General features: G+C 49.5%; 1 protein-coding gene across 7 annotated transcripts in view; it reads left to right on the top strand.

Annotated features, from left to right (window-relative positions):
• The window catches only part of LOC143276358 (nucleolysin TIAR-like), a 242,667-nt gene that overhangs the window by 104,747 nt on the left and 117,598 nt on the right, over positions 1-20,322 (top strand). The window contains exon 1 of one of the 7 annotated variants that reach the window (XM_076580875.1): positions 9,312-10,801. The exons of 5 other annotated variants lie outside the window; for them this stretch is intronic. In XM_076580875.1, the coding sequence (XP_076436990.1) occupies positions 10,745-10,801 (57 nt within the window). In that variant the 5' untranslated portion in view covers positions 9,312-10,744. Of the gene's footprint in view, positions 1-9,311; positions 10,802-20,322 lie in introns of those variants that run through there. One more of the 7 variants, XM_076580882.1, reaches the window with a different exon arrangement.

Here is a 20,322-nt window from a genome sequence, read left to right as displayed (position 1 = left end):
GAAAAAGTTGGGGAGGGATGGTGTGTGAGAGAGGGGGGGGGGGGGTTACGTGTGGGGGTTGGGATGGTTGTTGATGGAGGTGGTCACGGTTGTAATTGGCCAAGAAACGAGTGGGGGTCAGGGGCGGGGTTGGGTGGGGAGAGACAGTAGAGAGAAGGAAGGGGGTGGTTAGGTGGTGTGGCGGGTGGCTGGCCGGCCATACGGGGCGTGGGGGTGGGGGGTAGTCTGTAATTTGTAGTGGTGACTAAGTGGCGTAATTGCCGGTAATAGGCGGTGGGGGACATAACGAAGTGGCCACGGTCCCCAGCACACACATACACACACACAGCTGCTGCAAGTTGTGTACTACTAGGTGGTGGAGGTGGTAAAGTAATAGGGGAGGGGACAGCCGCAGTCCCCAAGCAGAAGGCAGCCTGTGGGTATCCCGTGGGATCTGTAAGTTTGTATGGCTCTGTCTTTGGCTGGAACCCTGTCTGTCCACCTCTGCTTTTGTTTGTTTGTGAATTCGCAGAGAGGGGTGGGGAGGGGATAGGGGGTGGGGGGTGGGCGGGGGATGGAGGGTCTGCCATGATGAGGACTGGGACGGGGGGCCGGGTAGGAGGGGTGGGGTGCAGATGTGGGCATATATGATAGGGGATGGGGCGTTCCATCTGTTGCGAAATCGAAATGATGTCCACGACGTAGTGTTTGTCTGGATGGACACACACACACACACACACACACACACACACACACACACACACATTCTTCTCTCTTCCCCCACCCCCTCTCTCTCTCTCACATTAATGCTCACCCACTTATGTGAGTTCAGTATTATTCTGCCTGCTTATCGTGGTCTGATTCGGACACATTTTTCCCCCTTGCAAATGTGTGGCGCAGTTGTTCTTTTACTTTTGGGGCGCAAAACTTTTGATGTATATTTCTGTATGGAGAAATATAACAGGCGCAGCTGTACACATTTAATGTAGGAGTGTGTGGTGCAAGGTCAGTTGGTGGGTTACCAGTAGTGTTGAACAAATCCACTCTGTGCTCCCGCTGACGCCCAGTTGTTCTGTCATGTTTGCTGATGTCAGCCGGGGGGAAGGGGGGGGGGGGGGGGGAGTAGAATGAGTTTTTCAGAGTGCTGCCACAGAGGTGTCTGATTGCGTCATTCTACGGCCGCTCTTTGGGTCCCTGAAAAATTAATGCGCTCGTGTACACACACTGTGCGCGTGCGCGCACACACACACACTCACTCTCTCTCTCTCTCTCTCTCTCTCGTGTAATAAAAAGAGAGAGACGTGTGTGTGTTGGTGGTGGGGTATGATGGCAGTCATGTTGGAGTGACGGGCGGTGGGTCATGGCACTATGTATCACACGGCGTAGTGGCCAAGGCCGTGCTTTGTTTTGATGTCGGGGGATGCGGATCGGTCCGACCACCAGGCCAGGGTCAGCCATCATCATCATCATCATCATCAGCGAAACCCTTTGGAAGGCCACGTCGGGGTGCTTCATGGAGTCGAGAGAGAACCACCTTTTTTCACGGGGAGAGTGAAAGGTTACAACTAGCCAGTTTAGAGCACGGTTCTAAGCATTGCTTGTTGTGCTTTGACTTACCTGTTATACGGTTGCTTCGATGATGTTTGTGTGACCAAAGTTTGTTTAAAACAGGGAAAGGTGGAAGGTCCCACAGCCTTTGTGGTTACGGCCATCGGGGGCAGTGAATGATTCACATCTTCTGAGTCGACTTGGGCTCGTGGCATGGGAAGATGGGACCCAGTCGTACCTGTCCGCCGTTTAAAAAAAAAAAAAAAAATTTTAAGAATATATTTTATTAATTAATTGATTTATCATCATCATCATCATCATCATCATCATTATATTAACCCTTCCCCATCCGAAGTCAGTCAGTTACCCATTCACAAGCTGGTATTGTGATTACTATCCGTTGAACGGTTATGTAATACCCCCTTTAGAGAGGGGCTATGATAAGATATTCGCATTAACAAGCAGGGTGGTGTGAGGAAAATCGGGAGCAAAGTGTTTCTCCCAAGATGACAACATCATTACAAACCGAAGTAGGGTCTCGAACCGTGATCACAAAGAGAGCGCGCCGTCAAAGCGCCTTTTAGAGACTTGGTTGCTTGGTAGCACATGCACTGTACCGGTGTTTGGGTTCTTAGTCCAACTACCACGTACAACGTGTACCGAGGACTAGGGATTAAAAGGGTTAAATGAGCTGCTGTTCAATAACTTGATTTTTGGGAAAAAAGGAGTTGTTTTTTTTTTCCCCTCGCCGTTCGGCAACGTTTTCCTAAAAACGACAACAACAACAAAAACAGCACACACACACACACACACACACACACACACACACACACACACAGAGAGAGAGATATATATAAAAGGTTCAAATTAGTTGAGACTAAAAAAGAATTAATCGGAACCCTTTTTTTCTCGGGACCACTGTTTAAAAACAACAAACAAACAAAAAACCCACCCTACTTCCTGCAGGCACGCCCACCACGGGAAACACACACACACGTGACATATGATAATGGACAGGAGAAAAATGGAAGATGAAAAGAAATATTACTGTGTACAACAACAACAACAACAACAAAAAAAGAGGCTTTTGTGGGGGTGGGGGACGTGAGAGCCGACGACCCCCTTTCACAGAGAGAGTGGCAAAAGGCAGGCAGCAAACATCAGCCTGACCACACTCCATGAAAGGTTCATGTGTTAGCCACCTCCGCTCCAACGGCTATCCCCCACCCTCAGCCCCCAACTCTGGCACTCTTGTGGCCTGTTGGATAGCCAGTCGTTCCCCTAGTTCCCCCCGGACCCCCCACCGCCTCCCCACTCTCTCATCAACCATCCGCTACCCCCCCACCCCTCTGTCTCCCCTCACCCCGCATCCATCTTGGGGTATGATGTGCACAGTGCCCAGGCGGCATGCATTATGTAGACTGGGTATGTTATAACATAAAAGCTGGCTGAGTCCGACTGTTGTTGTTGATGTTTCTCTCTCTCTCTCTCTCTCTCTCTCTCTCTCTCTCTCTCTCTCTCTCTCTCTCTCTCTCTCTCTCTCTCTCTCTCTCTCTCTCTCTCTCTCTTTGTGTCTCTCTCACCCTCTCTATCTGTCTCTGTCTCTCACAAATGGCATTGATTGTACAATATGTATGCAGGGTTTGTTTGTGTGTGTGTGAGTCTCTCTCTCCCCGGCTATTACTTCGCTTGCGCTTGTCCTGTTGTGTATTTTTATCTGTCTTGTCTCTCTGTTGGGGGGGGCGGGGGGGGGGGACACACACACACACACAGTCTCTCTCTCTGTGTCTCTCTCTCTCTCTCTCTCTGTGTCTCTCTCTCTCTCTCTCTCTCTCTCTCTCTCTGTGTCTCTCTGTCTCTCTCTCACACTTTTCAAATGCACAGTATACTTCGTTTCTTCTTCTTCGTACTTGGAAGTCAAGCGTGAACAGGTTTGGGGGACATAATATGGTAGGAATAGACATAGCGTTCTTGAATTTCACGTGTAGATGTATACGTGATTGCACACATAGTCAGGGATTACGCCTTGACCTTTGAGCATTAGAGAGATGAAGTGGAGGTATGGCGCCGATGTTGTGGTGGGATCATGTGGAAGAAGTGTCAACAGCTTGCGCGTGTGTCAGGCTTTTGTTTCGTGCTAATTTGGTGTGATTCAGACGTCGGGAGGCGGGAGGGGGAGGGGAGAGAGGGTTGGTGGGGATGTGGGGGTAGGGTGAGATGGGTGTGGGTGGTAGAAAAGAAGAGAAAGATAATTGTTTGGCCAGGCGGTCTTGTCTGTACATAGAAGGAACAGGTGTTGCCGCTTTGTTGTACTGGCAGATTATAGCTATTGAATGGAAACACGTACAGTACGTAGTCGTGAAGGCTTGTGCGCGCGCGCAAGCACGCACGCACACACACACACACACACACACACACACACACACACAGTTGGACACAACGCGTGCGTGCGCAGCTCATCGCATAACTTACTGAACTGCAAAGAAAGAAAGAGAGAGAGAGAGAGATGTGGGGGGTGCGGGATTGTGGGGTGGGGGTGGGGGAACCGAGAGAAAAGGAAACCGAGTTCTGTGTGTTATTGGATTGTAATACGCATGTGTGATTTGGAGTGCTGGCCCATTGAGATGGGGTGGGTTTATATACGTCCTGGCCTCGGCGCCGATAAAGACAATTTAGGGAGGACGGGGGTAACAGGCTGAACTGGCACCCCACACCATATTCCTCAACTCCCCCCTTCCCCCCCACTCTCTCCCCATCTTCATTCCCCCACCCTACCTCAACCCCCCCCCACCTAGCCTCTTTGTGCCCGTTGCAGCTTACAAATTGCCTGACGCATTCTTCACACAACAGGCGTTGCGGTCAGGCAATCTCTCATCTCTCACATGATTTGAGACCCACCTTCCCCCTACAACCCCCCCCCTCCCTCTTCCACGACAACTCGTCCCCCCACTCCCCACTCCCCCACACAGTCCCTACCTCTTTGCAGAAATTCGGTCCATTTGATATACAGCCTTTAATTGTTCTCTCTCTCTCTCTCTCTCTCTCTCTCTCTCTCTCTCTCTCTCTCCCCCCCCCTCTCTATCTCCCCCCCTTCTCCCATCTGTCAGTCTCTCTCTCTCTCTCTCTCTCTCTCTCTCTCTCTCTAAAAAAAAAAAAAAAAAAAAAAAAATCCACTGCGAGGTAATTGATTGAATGGCTCGGGTTCACGAACGTGCTGATATTTGCATCATGAAGTAGAGTTTACCCGAGTGGGGGACGGTGGTGGTTGGCAGAGGGGTTGGGGGTAGTCTGTTGCTCAGAGCGCGTTCACACACACACACACACACACACACACACACACACACACACACACACACACACACACACAGATGGTCACACACACACACACACAGCCACAGTCACACAAACACACTGATGGTCACACACACACACACACACACACACACACACACACACACACACACACACACACATCCTACTGCACTGTAAAGTCGTTTTTAACTCACTCCAGACGAATAGTTTTCTCCCTTGTTTTCCCCTGCAGACGACCCATTCGTTAGGGTTAGGAAAAAATAACAAAATATACTTAAAATCTGCAGTGGAGAACCCAGTTGTACGTACTCCACATTCCTTCACGATAATAGTCAATCATATCTCTTCCCACTGCATTCCTATCTCTCCGTCCGACCCCTGTCCCTCCACACACACACACACACACACACACACACACACACACACACACACACACACACACACACACACACACACACACACACACACACACACACACACACACACACACACACACACACACACACCGAAACACTTCGTCGATGAAAAATCATCAGGAATGTGAAAACTAAGTCTTTTAAATGATAATAAGTGCACCTAAATCCCATAAAAAGAATCGGCGGAAACATGCCAACATTTCTCTCCCCTCTCTCTCTTTTCCCCCCAAGAAATCTCACAGGAGACTCGTGATAACATTAGTAATTTAATTGGGAGAACGGAGAACGATTTAATGAGTCCTAAAGTTTGGCCGATCTATTTTCATGGGTAATCTTTTTGCGACTGAGAACTGGATGTGTGGTATCAATGGCCTTGTGTACGACTGAGATGGATTACATTACGTCTTAAGCAGGGTTTTATAAACCGGCTGTTGTGATTATCGGATGGGAGAGGGTTTTTCAGAGAGAAAGAGAGAGCGTCAAAGTTTAAAGACAACTTTAAATCAGCCGTAGTGATTCTCCATCTTCTAATCTCTTTCCCCCCATAGTTTCTCAACTCTTTCTCCGTTTGTGTGCACGAGAGTGTGCGTGCGCGTGCGTGTCTTTTCAGTATGTGGTGTCCATTTCGGTTCATCGCTCAGTTGATTCACCAAGATAAGCGCGAACACGTTCTCCCTATCTCTGACACGTCAGCCAGTGTAAGTATAGAGAGAGAGAGAGGGAGGGAGAGACTGGGCAATAGGGAAAGAGGGAGGATGTTGGGGGAGGTGGGGGGGGGGGGGGGGGAGCAATGTGGTGGAGTTTGATGGAATTGATTGATTTATGGGGCCATTGATTTGGGCGAGGGTTAACGTCCGATGTCCACCGAAAAGGCGATCCCTGAGAGGGTTGGGGAGGAGAGGATAGAGAGAGTCTGTGTGTAGGGGTAGATGGAAGGCTGTTTGGTTGCTTGTTTTGGGTGGGCTGGAAGGGGCAGACTGATGAAGATAACAGTAACCTCCTGTTTGTGGTTGCAACAGTAGTGTTGGATTTAGAACCGGGCACACTTCTTCACAGCCATTGTGCATATCGCAGTGGAAGACTGAAGGGTTCATGCAACAAGGGCAGGATACAGAAGTGGTAGAAGAGGGCAGACACAGAAGTTGGCACGCAGCTTGAGAAACTGGGTGGAGGAGAGAGGTGCGGGGTGGGGGGGTGGGGGAGCTTGTTGGGGTGAAGCAGCACCAAAGAACAGCAGTGTCCGTTTTATTGAGGTGGAAGAATTGTCATGTAAGCGGCAAGACAAGGTAGACAGTAACAGTAGAGAGAGTGCAGACAGGCATATTGTTTGAGGAATATTGAGAGACAGACAGGCAGAGCAAGCTAGCCTCTCTCTGCACCTCTATGCACGTCCACGCTGGTGGCGCTTAAAAAAGATTAAAAAAAAAAAAAAAGAAAAAAAAAAAAGGGAGGGGGGGGGGGGGGGGGGGAGGCAGAAAATCAATCCTGTCTTCCTCCGCAAACACCCACCCTCCATTCTTTCGTCTCCCCTACTTTCCCCAGACTCCCCGAACTGACCACAGACGGTGTCACAAGAATACACACACACACACGGACCCAGATCCCTCTCTTAGTTCCTGCGAACTCCCCCCCCCCCCCCCTCTCTCTCTCTCTCTCACTCTCTCTGTCGCTTGAGACATGAAGAGACCCACAAACTACTACCCCCCCCCCCCCCCACCCCCCGGAGATTCCCACCCTCACCCACACAGAGTAGTAGTGCTAACTGTATAGCCTGTAGGTCTCTATGGAAGGGGGACGTGCCCACACTGCAAGGTCGATTGAACTGGCTGGCTACTGTTGTCGCTCTGTCACAGTAACGAAGTTAGCGGACGGCCACGGGCTGTTTGTTGTGAGATGGAGACGAGAGACAAAGACGGTCACGGTTGGTGGTCTCTAACCCTCACCCCCTTACCCTCCCCCTTCCCACCTCTCTACTGTCCAGGACTTTCTTCTCTCTCTCTTTCTCCTCTCTCTCTCTCTTTGCTTTCCCATCCGTTAGGATTCTTTCTGGTCAGTCAGCCGTCCGTGGTTTCCACTTGTGAACCCGCCTGCCCATGCATGCATCCACTCTCAAAAGTCTTTGCTTTTCCCTTCCACTGGCGACAGCCACACAAAAAGCAGCTTTCCAAGCCCCACTATCTCGTCCTGTCCTGTAAATAGGACTTCTGGTGAAGTTAAGAGTGAGTGCTGGAGCGGGGTGATTTAATAGGAAAAGAGAAAGGTGGGGGCTGGGGCGATTCTTCCCCTTACCCCCCCCCCCCCCCCCCCCCCCTCCCTGTTTTGACGTCCCGACTCCCGTGAGAAATGCACAGAGCATTGTGTGCACGCACGAACACAATGCACGTGCGCCACCACACCCCGCTTCTCCCCGCCACCTCCCCACCCCACACCCCATCGGGTTTTTTTCTCTCATTGTCACACTTTTACATGTATGCATGCACACGAGTCTGTCTGTCTGTCTGTCTGTCTCTCTCTCGCGCACACACACACACACACACACACACACAGAGTCACACATTCGGAGTTTTGTTTTTAAGAAGAGATCAACTTATACCGATTTCGTTTGTGATTAATAACCCTTTCACGATAATGAACTTTGCTGTCGGGTCTGTGGAGCGCATGCTAATCGGCCCGTGTCGTTTGTCCTAATGGAATCACTGTTGGGCTGTTGTTGTTTATGTCTGAACTGCTCTCTCAAGGGATGACGGGAATGTTGCCTTGTTCAGTTTGGGTGACTGGAACCACATGCATCGTGTGTAACTCAAGTTAGAGTAGCGTGGAGGAACCAGGGTTGTTTTTTTTTTTGGGGGGGGGGGGGGGGGGGGGGGGGGGTTGTTTCCCACTCGGTCTGTTTTGATACTGAGATTGGTCAGTGCAAGGACGTCGCTACGGTACCCAACGACCTGCCGTTCCATCTTGAAAATTATGATATGATTATTGACATGGTCCATGATCCGGCTGGCATAAGAGAAATACTGAAAGCTTGGGTGTGTGTGTGTGTGTGTCCAAGGGGTGGGGTAGGGTGGTTAAAAGGGTGGTATGGTGCTTCCCCCCTCCCACCTTTCAGTCTATAGACCAGTCTGTCTGTGTCTTGCATAGTTTTGATCCCAGAGATGCCTTCAGTGGAGGGCCGGGCCGTTCGCATGTAGACATCGTGAATGACTGACTGGCGCCGAGCCCCACAGTTTCCCTTGACGATGGGAATCGAAGACCAAGAATCCCAGACATGTATTTACTTGAACTGCGGCAAGTGTACCCACACTTGTTTAGGGAATGGGGTGAGCGGTGGAGGGGTAGGGTGTAGGAGGGGGAAAAAGAAAGGAGAAAAAAAACAAAAAAAAAAAAAACAGGGGGGGGGGGGGGGGGATAAACGGAGAGACATCCGATACCAGTATAGACTTCACTGACAAACGGAGAGAGTGACAGCCCCCAAGTGAAGACTTGTCGCACTACGAATCTCCCACCCACTACTACTCGGTCTATGTCCCGGTCTCTTGCCCTCAGTGCGCTTTCGAAATGACTCCAACCCCCCAACCCCCACCCTCCCTCGCCCCAGCAAAAAGGATGTTTTGCAAGGCAGGCCAATAAAATGCACGTTATTCTGTGTTGCCAAAGGGCCTTTGGGGGTGGGGAGGGGATGTAATGCAGAGTCTGGCTTGAATGTCATTACACGCCGATCTGAGAGAACAGCCCCAGCCGCCTGACGACCGATGAAAAGTGGCGACCTGGATGGACGAGGTAAAGAGATGGGAAGATGCGGTGATTATTGATAGGGAGGGAGGGATGAGGGACGTTGGGAAAGAGGAAGAAGAGGTCAGGTGATTGAAGATTGCCCACTGGCAACGAGTCTGTCAAACGATGCGTGTGTTGTGGTGTGGGCCGAACGATGCGTGTGTTGTGGTGTGGGCCGGAATGTATCGGAGAGGAAAAGGGTGATAGAGAGGAGAGTGGTGTGGCTGTACACGTTTAGAGTGCGGTGTGTGTGTGTGTGTTTTTTTTTGTTTTTTTTTTTTTTAATGACTACACAGCGACAGCTCTGAAGCGTTGGGGTTGAGTGCGGGCCTTTTGTCCCTGTCATTTAGCGTCGTTTCACCTTCACTGCTTCCCTGTACCCTGACGATTCTTCCTCTGCCCCTCCCCTCCCTCTCCCCCTCTCCCGTGCTTGTTGAGACACGACAACAAGGGCAGGCTGCCAGAAATCGAACTTGGGGACAGGAGAAAGCGTCTACCACCCTGCCAGCTGCTCCTCCTCCTCTACCCACCCCTGTGTACCTTACCCCCGGACTGTGTCAGTGGCTGGTGAATCCCAGACTGGCTGCCACCACCACAACATAACCTGTTTGTGTCTTCGTCACACCACTGTGCTAGGGCCCGGGCGGCGGTTGGCACAGATGATCACTGAACGAACGCTCGTCACAGCTCACTGAACACAGGTGACACACACACACACACACACACACACACAGACACTCACGCACGGCGTGGTTGGCGGCCCGCGGCCATTGATTGATAGGTTGCAATTTACATAGACACACCTATCGACAGGAAGACGTAGCAAAGGGAGAGTGACACGGGCCATCGTCTGTCTGCAGCCGCTGTGACGAGCCATAGGACGGCGTAGTGTGCTTAGACATGAAGCGTGGGTGAACGCTACGACTATTGAAAGCGGGTCAGGAAAGACAAACGGCCGAAGCCCAAGCTGATTCCCAAACCGGAGTTTACTGCCATCATAAAGCCTGCGTGCTGTGGGGCTGTTTACCGCTTGTCCCTGCTCCGCCACAATCGTGTGTACTCTCGATAAGTTCACATCCGGGGGACGAAAAAGTTTGCATTTGTAGTTCGAGCACTGTTTGAGCGAGAGGACCAGCGACCGTGTGCTGTAGTGTGGTGTGTGTGTGTGTGTGTGTTGAATACGGTTGAACCATTGGTTGCTTCGGAGAGGATTAGGCGATCGGAAAACAGTGCAAGATTATTAGCGACGGACAGGACAGGTAGATTAGAGGTTTGCAGAAAGGGCAGACCGCATCTGGTGGATGGACTTTGGCCGGGCTTGGTGGAGACCTTGTCAACAGATCTGTCTGTAGCCGCAGCTCTTTCTCTCTGTTTCTCTCTCTCTCTCTCTCTCTCTCTCACACACACATTCTCCCCCTCCCCGAGTCAGCGGCAACGATTTGCTGCTGCTGCAGGCTGTGACAGCGACCAATACGGAGAGTGGGAAGAGGCGAAAGAGCCTGTCGTTGGGTAGCGCGTGCTGCTGGTGGCGGTGCTGTGCTGTGCTGTGCTGTGCTGTGCTGTACAGGCGGGCAGCCAAGTCCCGTTGTCCCAACAGTGAGAGTGGCCCGTGCCGCCGCTAATAACCTATTATTATCCAAGCCACAACAATTGCCCGGCGCCTCGGTGGAACAGCATCACCAGCCACCATTGCGCTCCACACGTACAGGCGGCTGAGGATGCACCCCTACTACTACGTGCAGTACGTGCCCATCACGTTGAAACAGGACCCTCTGGTGAGTACCGGCAACTTTCTCTACTTCTTCCCCAACCACTCTACGTTCTGTTGCACACCTCCTCCCCAAACTGTCCACTTTCCCCGAAAGCCGCTCTTCACTTTGCCTTGTTGCTTTCGTTTCCCTCCAATGCCTGTCTGTGGCAAGTCGCAGGATGGGCTGGGCGGCTAATGAAGCGGTCACTTGCCTTGCTCGTTCGGTCGTCATCTCAATTCTAGCTGCTCATCTTTGCTTTGGTGTGAAGTGGATTTCTGTGTTCACACCCCCTGTACAGGCACATGGCTGTAGAAATGGCCCTGAATTGATCAGCTGCTGCAAGTCCAGAGACAGTGAGCAGCAGCAGCAGCACGCGTCAGAAGGCTTGATGATACACTGTAGCGTTAAGGGGGCCGGCCTCGTGTGTTCGGAACGTGTTGAGTTCATTTGTAGCGTCACATTTGTATCTGCAGAAACCCACTCGTTCGTTCGTTTGTTGTGTCCCCCCCGCCCCCCGAGTTAAATTTCAGGTACGTTCTGTCACCGAAATATTCGGCGCCTGCCACTGACTTTTTAATTCATTTATTTCATGCAGAGAATTAAATCTCGACGTTCTTCTGGGTGAGTTGCGTGCCTTTGGCTGAAGTCATTACAGAATATAAAGATTTGACAGCGTTTACAGAAATAGATATTTCATAAGTAATGACTTTGCTTGTACGACGTAGTTCTGTTCGTAGCTCTGTCGAGTAGAACTAAATACTTGACAACATTCGTGACAGGCATAAGAAGCAAAATAACAATGTTGTGTCTGTTGACTGCTATAATGGAATGATTGTTTTAAGAATATTTGAAGTGAAGAGGTATTCACATGAAAGTTGTATCCATTTGTTTTTGGTAATGTTTGTTGTTTATTGGTTGGGTGGGTGGTTAGTTGGGGGTGGTGGTTGTGGTGGTATTAATCAAATACGTCTCCGTATCAGTACCACTGAATGTCTGCCACAGATTGAATTTTAAAGCATGAAAATACCCGTGAAGTTAACCCTAAAGTGAGCAAAGGCATCAAACGGATCTATAAATACACGAAAAAGGGCAGGCGCTTGTAGGCGTAGGAGGGGATGAATACTTTGTAATGATTTCCCTGGCAAGAGTTTCGCCAGCCTTGTTGTGTTGTTTAAAAAAAAAATCTATTATTTATTTTATTTTATTTTATTTTATTTTGCTCCGGCGACTGGTCTTTTTTGTTGACTTGACATTCCATCCGGCTAGCCCTTGTTTAGCTGTGCATCATCTGTTCTCGCCATATGTCTTGTCTGCTCCACTGGTGTGGCCGGGCAGGCCCGAGAAATGTGGAGACGTGTCGGAAATGGTTTTGGAAATGGTTTGAAAGCCGATCGATCGTGAGGACGAGAGTGAGGGAGTGAGTGAGAGCAAGTCTATGCTATTGCTCTGTGTGTGGGGGGGGAGGGGGGGGGAGTCGAGGGGGTAATGAGGGGGGACAGACACCCCCCTCCGCACCCCCCCTGCTCACTCCCCGCTACCCCCTCCCGGACGGGCCACGAGTTGTTGACTTTGTAGAGCGAGCTGACAGGCTGCTGTCAACGGCTGTAGGTGTTGTGTCAGCCTTGGAAGGGGGGGGAGGGTCTGTGTGTGTTTGGGGGGTGGGGGAATTGGAGTGGAGGCTGGTGTAACGAGGAAGGCAACAGGTGCTGGTCCATTGTCCAATGTTGTGTGTGGTATGTTTCTGTCTGCCCTTTGTTCCTTCCCGCAGCCTCTTGTTCGTTGGGGCTGCAAGGGAAAGGGGGAGTGGGTTGTAGGTTGTTTGTGTAGGATTGTCCGTCCGGGTGGGGAGATTTCTTCACCCTTTCTACCACTCCCCACCCCCACCCGCACAACATTCCACCCCTAAACTCCAGAGGCACTGGGTCAGTTTGTTTGTACAGACTGGACACTGGCAGCTGACGTGGACGTGGGCGATTACGTGGTATCTCAATTGTCCATGTAGCGATAACGTTGGAGGCTGCTTTGACAGTCTGTCCATTCTAACGATCTATGAAAGACCAACTGCAGGATGTCAACACTCGATTGTTACCCTTTGTTGCAAAATGAAAGCTGCAGTGTGACCAGAGATGTTGCCATGTTCTTTTTCCTTTTTTTTTTTCTTTTTTTTTTTTAAATTTGTTAAAGAATTGTTATTATATATAACGTTTCAGGGCAGAGAGAACTGCACTGCCAACTTGGCTTTGTGTTTCACTTTGTATGTTCTCAGGAAGCTCTTTGCTGTATATTTTGTAGTTTTGTTCTTCCCGATTTGTTGGTTTAGACGTATGTGCAGCGAAATGTATACATGTCGGTGACTTTACATTAAAATTTATGGAGTTCTTGTTCCCACGAACTGTGAAGAATAAGAAATAATGGTGCTGGTCTATTGTCCTGTGTCCATGTTTGTGGTAGCTTTTTGTTCCCATACACCTCTTTGGCTGGTGGGGAAGGGGGTAAGTTGAGGTGGAGGGAGGAAAGATGGGTGGGGGTGAGGGTTTTTGGCCGCAGGGTTGTTTGTGTTGGATTGTCTGGGTGGAAAAATCTCCCTTTATAACCCCCACCCCCACTCAGCGCTCACACCACCCCAGTAGGGGCTGTGGGTCAGTTTGTTTTCACAGACTGGCCACTGGCAGCTGACGTGGACATGTGACGACGATTGCGTCATATCATTCTCTCTCTTTCCAAGCGATCTGAGAAACGACGAACATGTGCCACGCCTGCCGCTGCTTTCCCTTTGTTCCTCTACCTCTTTGACTGGTGGAGAAGGGGCTAGGTTGGAGGTGGATGGAGGAAAGATATGTGGGGTGGGGTGGGGTGTTAGTTTCTTGGCCGCAGGGTCGTTTTGCGTGGATTGTCCGGGTGGGGGAAATCCCTATTGTCACTACTGTTCCACACCTGACTGTCTGCCTCCCTCCCCAACTGGGGACTGGACACCAACAGGTGGCGTTGACAGGTGACGTCACCATTATGTAATACCCCCACCCACCCCTCTCTCTCTCTCCTTTCTCAGCTGAAGAAAAAGAAAAGGGGGTCATTAAGAGGGAAGGTGGAAACGGGCGCTAATTGCGAGTATTCCGGTCCTTTTGTGTGTGAGTATTGTGGGGTGGGGTGAGTTGATTGGAGTTTGTAGAGGAGTCACTGAGGACTTTGTTGTCTTGGATACAGGGTCTTGGATACAGGTGTATTATTAAAACTTTTTATTTTTTTTAAAGTTTATTGAAAAAAGGGGCTGGGGGAATAGTTGTCTTTGTTTATTGTGCTTTATTGAAAAGATGGAACTGAGTGAAATTGTTGCACAATCTGTCATCTGAGATGTGTGTGTGTGTGTGTTGCGCGCACTTTTTTCCCCGTTTTTGTGGACTCTCCCTCCTAAATGTTGTTTCCGTTGGACATTATTCCAGTAAACTTGTTTCCCCCCATACCTCGGGTAAATTTTCTCACCCAACCTCTGGACAGTTTAGAGTTCTTCCCGAAATTCAGTCATCCCTCTGCCCCACCCACCCCCGCACTCCACAACCCCCACAGAACACCAGGCAACTTGCTGACTTGAAAATTGTATCTGCACGGGGAAAAAACGCTGGTGGTGGCACGTTCACTGGCACCAGGGATGGGTGGTCGGTGGGTGGTAAAGGTTGGAGGTGGTGGAGGGAGGAAGGACTGAAGACTGAAGGGGACAGCACAGACATCATTTCAGTCCTGTCTTGTGGTCACGGACGGGTGACTCACCCACACAGAGATGCTTTTGAACCCTTGACGAAGTTTTCATTAAACGGGGTGTGTTTGGGGAAGCCTCCAGGCCCCTCTGGTTTTGAGGTTGGGGGGGCCTCCAGGACTCTCTGGTTCTGAGGTGGTATGAGAGGGGGAGGGAGAGTGGTGGATTTTAGTGTAACTTTGTGATTTGGTTGGGGGGGGGGGGGGGGGGTGGAATTCCTGATTTCAGGAAATTTGTTGGCGAAAGAGATCGCTCTAAGATTCGTGTTGGGAATTTCTGTCAGTGTTGCAACCGATCTTTCTTTCATTTTCTGCATGCCTCACTCTCCGTGTTCTGTCTGTGCGCGCGCGCGTGTGTGTTTCCTTTCCCTCCTGAATATAGGGTCATTCCTAAGCGCTTTGTCTCGTCGACCACACGTAGGGGTGATCAGTTGGATGAATTAATCAAATGAAGTACTCTCGTGTACCACTGTAGCGATGGATGCTTATACCGCTGGTGTTCTTCGTTCAGGTTTTGTTCTTGTAGGAGGGGAGTCGAGAGAGTGAGCGAGAGGCAGTGACTCGGGCCCACAGAGACAGGGAGTCTCGCGAGAAAGAGACTGAGACTAGGAGGTTGGGGAAGGGGTGGCAAAAAGGGTAAAGACTGTGAAGGGAGAGGGGAGAGAGAGCTCTAGATGTGGGAAGAGGAAAGTGTGGGCAGGGCCGGCCGTTGTTTAGTGTGGGCCCGGCGGCCGTGTCCCAGTGCGGGCAGGGTGATTATACTGTGGAGCCGAGCAGAGAGAGGTCTTGATGGCAGGATGTGGATGATGCAGTGACATTTCGCCTGTGTCAGGGGCAGAGGGGTGCTCCCCCTCGAATGACCCCCCTCCAGCCATTCATCCTCCATCCCCCCTTCCTCTCTCCCCCCCCCAGTCCCCCCTTGGCCCCCACCCCTACCCCTGATCGTGCTGATGTACTGACATAGGTCGCCGTGCTTTCACCTCTGTCCCGTCTCTTTATCCTCACTGGCATCTGAGGCCTGGGTCGATAGAGCGTGCGCTTCCTGAACGCGCAGGCGAACGAACGAACACGTGCAACACACACACACACACACACACACACACACACACACACACACACACACCTTTCCATCATCGTTTGGAGCAGATTCCTGAACGCGCAGGCGAATGAACGAACACGTGTTAACACACACACACACACACACACACACACACACACACCCCTACCTTTCTTTCCATCATCGTTTGAAACAGATTTAGAGGAACGGAGAAGGGAGGCTCGGGGGTTGCCGGGTAGGCGGGGTGAGCTTAAAAGAATTGGGGGGGGGGGGGGGGGGACACCGACACACACGTCGAAGCATTGGAAGAGTCCCTTGCATGCCACCGGAAGTGAGGGCAGGCTTGAGTGATGTGTGAGAGAGCTTTCGTGCAGGCTCGTTCCTCCGCCGATGAGATAAACAGGAACGTTCGTTCGGCTTGTGAGCAGCAAAACGAGTGATTTCATCACAATGTGACAGTCACTTCCTCACAGTGTGGGACAGGAGGAAATCATTTGTACGGCGAATTGACCCAGGCCGTAGTTGAGTTAACACACGGTTAACATGCCATGCCGAAACTCCGGCTCCTATACTATCCCACGACCGCCAGAAATGGAGACTGTTGGATGCGTTCAGCAGTACAGCGACCAGCCAAGTTAACTGGGACCAGTGACTGTGTTCACTCGACAGTGAACTTTAAGAAGAGGAAGTGTCTCTGAACAGACTGTGTAGTCCCGTCCGTTGTGCGAAAATCGCTGTTTTGCGCCACGTCCGCCCCCTCCGATTCCCGCCAATTGTGTCCTGGCCAGAAGGGCAATTATCTGCTGCATTGCTTTGCGATATAATGCAGTACTTTCGTACGAGGGGGGTTGGGAAAAGAATGACGGGCGACTCCAATCTGAGCGAACACGAAACCTGTCCAGGCGTGTCTTGCTCAAGAGCTAGCTGCACACTGCCACGCAAAAGCATGACAATGTCAAGCAGGTACGACGGGCGCAATAGCCGAATGGTTAAAGCGTTGGACTTTCAATCTGAAGGTCCCGGGTTCGAATCACGGTGACGGCGCCTGGTGGGTAAAGGGTGGAGATTTTTACGATCTCCCAGGTCAACATATGTGCAGACCTGCCAGTGCCTGAACCCCTTTCGTGTGTATACGCAATCAGAAGATCAAGTACGCACGTTAAAGATCCTGTAAACCATGTCAGCGTTCGGTGGGTTATGGAAACAAGAACATACCCAGCATGCACACCCCCGAAAACGGAGTATGGCTGCATACATGGCGGGTTAAAAACGGTCATACACGTAAAAGCCCACTCGCGTATATACGAGTGAACGTGGGAGTTGCAGCCCACGAACGCAGAAGAAGAAGAAGTCAAGCAGGTACAGCACAGGAGGGGAGATTGCAGGAGAGTTAGCACATTACGTCTCAAGCGCGCGCGTACACTTGCATACACACTCTCGCACACACATACACCATTCACACTCACAGAGTAGTTATTTTTTATGTTTTAAATGAACAATGAAACGACTGACTTATGAAAAAGAAAGAAGATTTAGCCATTAGCTGAACTTGTTAAATACGGTCATGATACCATAGAAGAAAAGAAGTGTTCACTGGATAATGCAGAGAGAGAATGAGGGTTTTTTTGTGGAGGGAGGGGGGGGGGGGGGGCGGCTAAGTATGTGTGGTAAAAAAAGAAAAAGGGGATTGAATATAGAAGTGCGTGGGAAAAAGGGGCGCTTAGGGCAAAAGCGATGGTTTAGGTGGGCAGTGATAAGACCGACCTGTTCTGATGTCATGGCCGTTTTCTCCTGTCTCACCCCCATCCCCTCTGTTTGTCGCTTTCAGACATGCACACACACACACCACACACACACACACACACACACACATGCGCGCGCGAGCATATACCAGTATACAATAGCCTTGGGGTGACTCAGTCACAGGCAATAAAAATGGCAAGACGTGGCAAGAGAGCGGCTGATCTGCTCTGTTTCAGGTTTTGTGTGCAGATTTTTTTTTTTTTTTTTTTTTTTTTTTTTTCCCCCCTCCACTATTTACTTTTTTCTTTAAACACCGACTGTTTTTAAGTGCTGACGAGGGCCAAGGTGGTGAGCTTTGGCCACCCCAGAATCACGTCCCCCTTAAACCCCCCTCCCCCCCACCCTCCCCCCCCCCCCCCCCCCCCCCCCCCCCCCCCCCCCCCCCCCGCGAAAAAAAAGCCCGCACAGAACCCCCCACTCCACCCCTCTCCGTACCTCACTCTTCTCGTCTTGGCGCCCCCCCTCTTACACTCACTCACCCCCGCCTCCCCTTTCGTTCAGTTTCTAGCCAGGTCCCTGACAGAGAAGTGAGCTCTTTGAGTCTGAAAGCCCGGGGCCAGAACCGGGCATTCAGTGGAGGCAGACTCTTTCAGTGGGCCTGACAAAGGGACACTGGAGGAACGTGTCACCCTCGGGTGCCTCTCTGGCCTATTTGGGGCCACCACCACCCTGCCGGTTTGGTGCCGGTCAATTTCTTCTTCTTCTTTCTTTATTTTTTTAAAATCATTTGATTTTATTTATTTTTTAATTAGCTCTGGAACACTGTGAGCGAGTCCTAAATCGGTTTTTCGTTTGAAATGAAATTCAGTAAGGAAAAAGAGAGAGAGTTCTATATCTGTTTTTCGCTTGAAATGAAATTCATAGTTTCTCCTTTAGTTCCTTGTGTGTATGTGTGTTGTTGTTGTTCGTGTTTTGCTTTAACAGTATGTCAGATCGGAGCCAAAAGACGCTTAATATAGTAAAAGATTTTGTTTAGAAATGATTTAAATAAAAAAAAAAAAAGAAAAAAAGTAAAGTGGATACAATTAAAAGAAGTAAAGTGTGGAATAATTTGAAAAGTCGTGTGTTTGAATCAACGTGTTCGAGGTGAAGTTTCATTTTGTAGGCACATTATGTGCTTATGCCTTACAAGGAAACGTTGAACGAGCTCTTGATGTGGAAAGCGCCCATAGGAGCTTTTAATTTTTCTCATGTTTGAATAAAATAGAATAAAGATAATGAAATTAATGATGATAATAGCAACAATAAACCCAAAGTACGCACAAGTGAAGTGTTGCACATCAATGTCCTGAGTCGCAATACCAGCAGGACGGACGGCGGTTTTTTTTGGGTTTTTTTTCTATCCGGGGTGAAATTTTCTGGTTGGAAGTGGACCGTTTTGGGTCCCGCACAGATGAGTGACACTCCTCTCCTCTGCCAATTGCCGTTAGGACTTTTGAATAGCTTGTTGTGATCTGGGCGCAGAAGAAAGTGTGTGTGTGTGTGTGTGTAATGTGTGCATGGAAACTTGCCAGGACGTGTCCTATTGACGACAGCTATAAAGACTTCGGGGCCATTACCACCTTTTTTCTTTTTTTTTTTTCTTTTCTTTTTTTTTTTTTTTCACGCGGACAGGCTTTGAGGGGAAAAAAAAAAGTGGGGCTTTTTCCTCCTATATTGTTTTGTCCTCGCTGTCTAAATCTCTCTTTCCTCCTGTACCAGGTTGAATTATAAGCCATATGCCAGTGAAGTCTGACTTGTTTGTGGTGGAGAAAGGAACTCTGTGTGTGTTTGTGTGTGGGTGTGTGTGTGTGTGGTGACAGACAGCTTGCAGTTGCAGGGTCATACCCGTTTCTCGTCAGATCCGATAATAATGGCGGCACTGCAGTTGTGGAAGCACGCCTTCACGTCGCCGCTGCCCATTCACTGAGCGCGCGCGCACACGCACACACATACACACACTAAAACACAACACCAGCGCGCGCGCACACACACACACACACACACACACACACACACACTTGCGCGCGCGTAGCCACAACACACACACACACACTCTCTCTCTCTCTCTCTCTCTTGCGTTTTTGCCCTGACGTTCAACCCAACCTTATTCTTCTTTCTCGGCAAACGAGGTTTTGATTCCGCGATGCCTTTTTCCCCGTGCCCGTTTTCGGTGAGGAAAAAAGCTGGGCCTGGATAATTGGAATGATCTGGTTCTACTTGATTTCGAATAAACCTTGTCCTCTCCTGTTTAACTGTCGTAAATGGGTCAACTTTTAATTTTCCCACCGGATAATAGGGTATATCACAGTTCGGTAATATATTCATATACACAAACCTTTTTTCTTCTTTTTATTTATCATAGATATATCACTTCTCTCTTTTGTAAACAGTTGTCTTCACCCAGTGAAGGCCTTCATACTCACTTTTTCTTCTTCGTTTTATATATATATATATATATATATATATATATATATATATATATATATATATATATATATATATACCTTTGCTGTTTAATGAATAAATGATTTACTTATCGAAGAAAAAGTGACAATTCTATAGCATTGAAAACACAGAGATACCCACTGTTTTTCATTTCTCCTCACAGTGCTATGGTGCATTCGTGAACGATTTGTTCCAGGGGGCGTGGGGGGTGGGGGGAGTAACCACAAATTTGACAGTTTCTTTGATAATTGAAAAACAGAAAAACTTCAGAGTTGATTCATGGAAGTTTTCACGTCTAGTGATATGACTGGAAACCATATATTTTTTGCGCTAGATTCCTAATTGATCATTAATAAACAACAAGAACAACTCAACAGTTTAATAGTGTTTCCCGTTCCCATTCCCACTCCCACAGGGAGAAAAATGTATCCAGTTAAAAAACACACAAAAAACCCCACAAATAAACAAATCTTTCGGGCTTTGTGATTTTTATTAGTTTTTTGTACAG

This window comes from Babylonia areolata, chromosome 2 (genome assembly GCF_041734735.1).
Source record: "Babylonia areolata isolate BAREFJ2019XMU chromosome 2, ASM4173473v1, whole genome shotgun sequence".
NCBI classification, from domain to species: domain Eukaryota; kingdom Metazoa; phylum Mollusca; class Gastropoda; order Neogastropoda; family Buccinidae; genus Babylonia; species Babylonia areolata.
The sequence above is the reverse complement of the archived record's forward strand: the minus strand, read 5'-3'. Positions and strand labels throughout refer to the sequence as shown.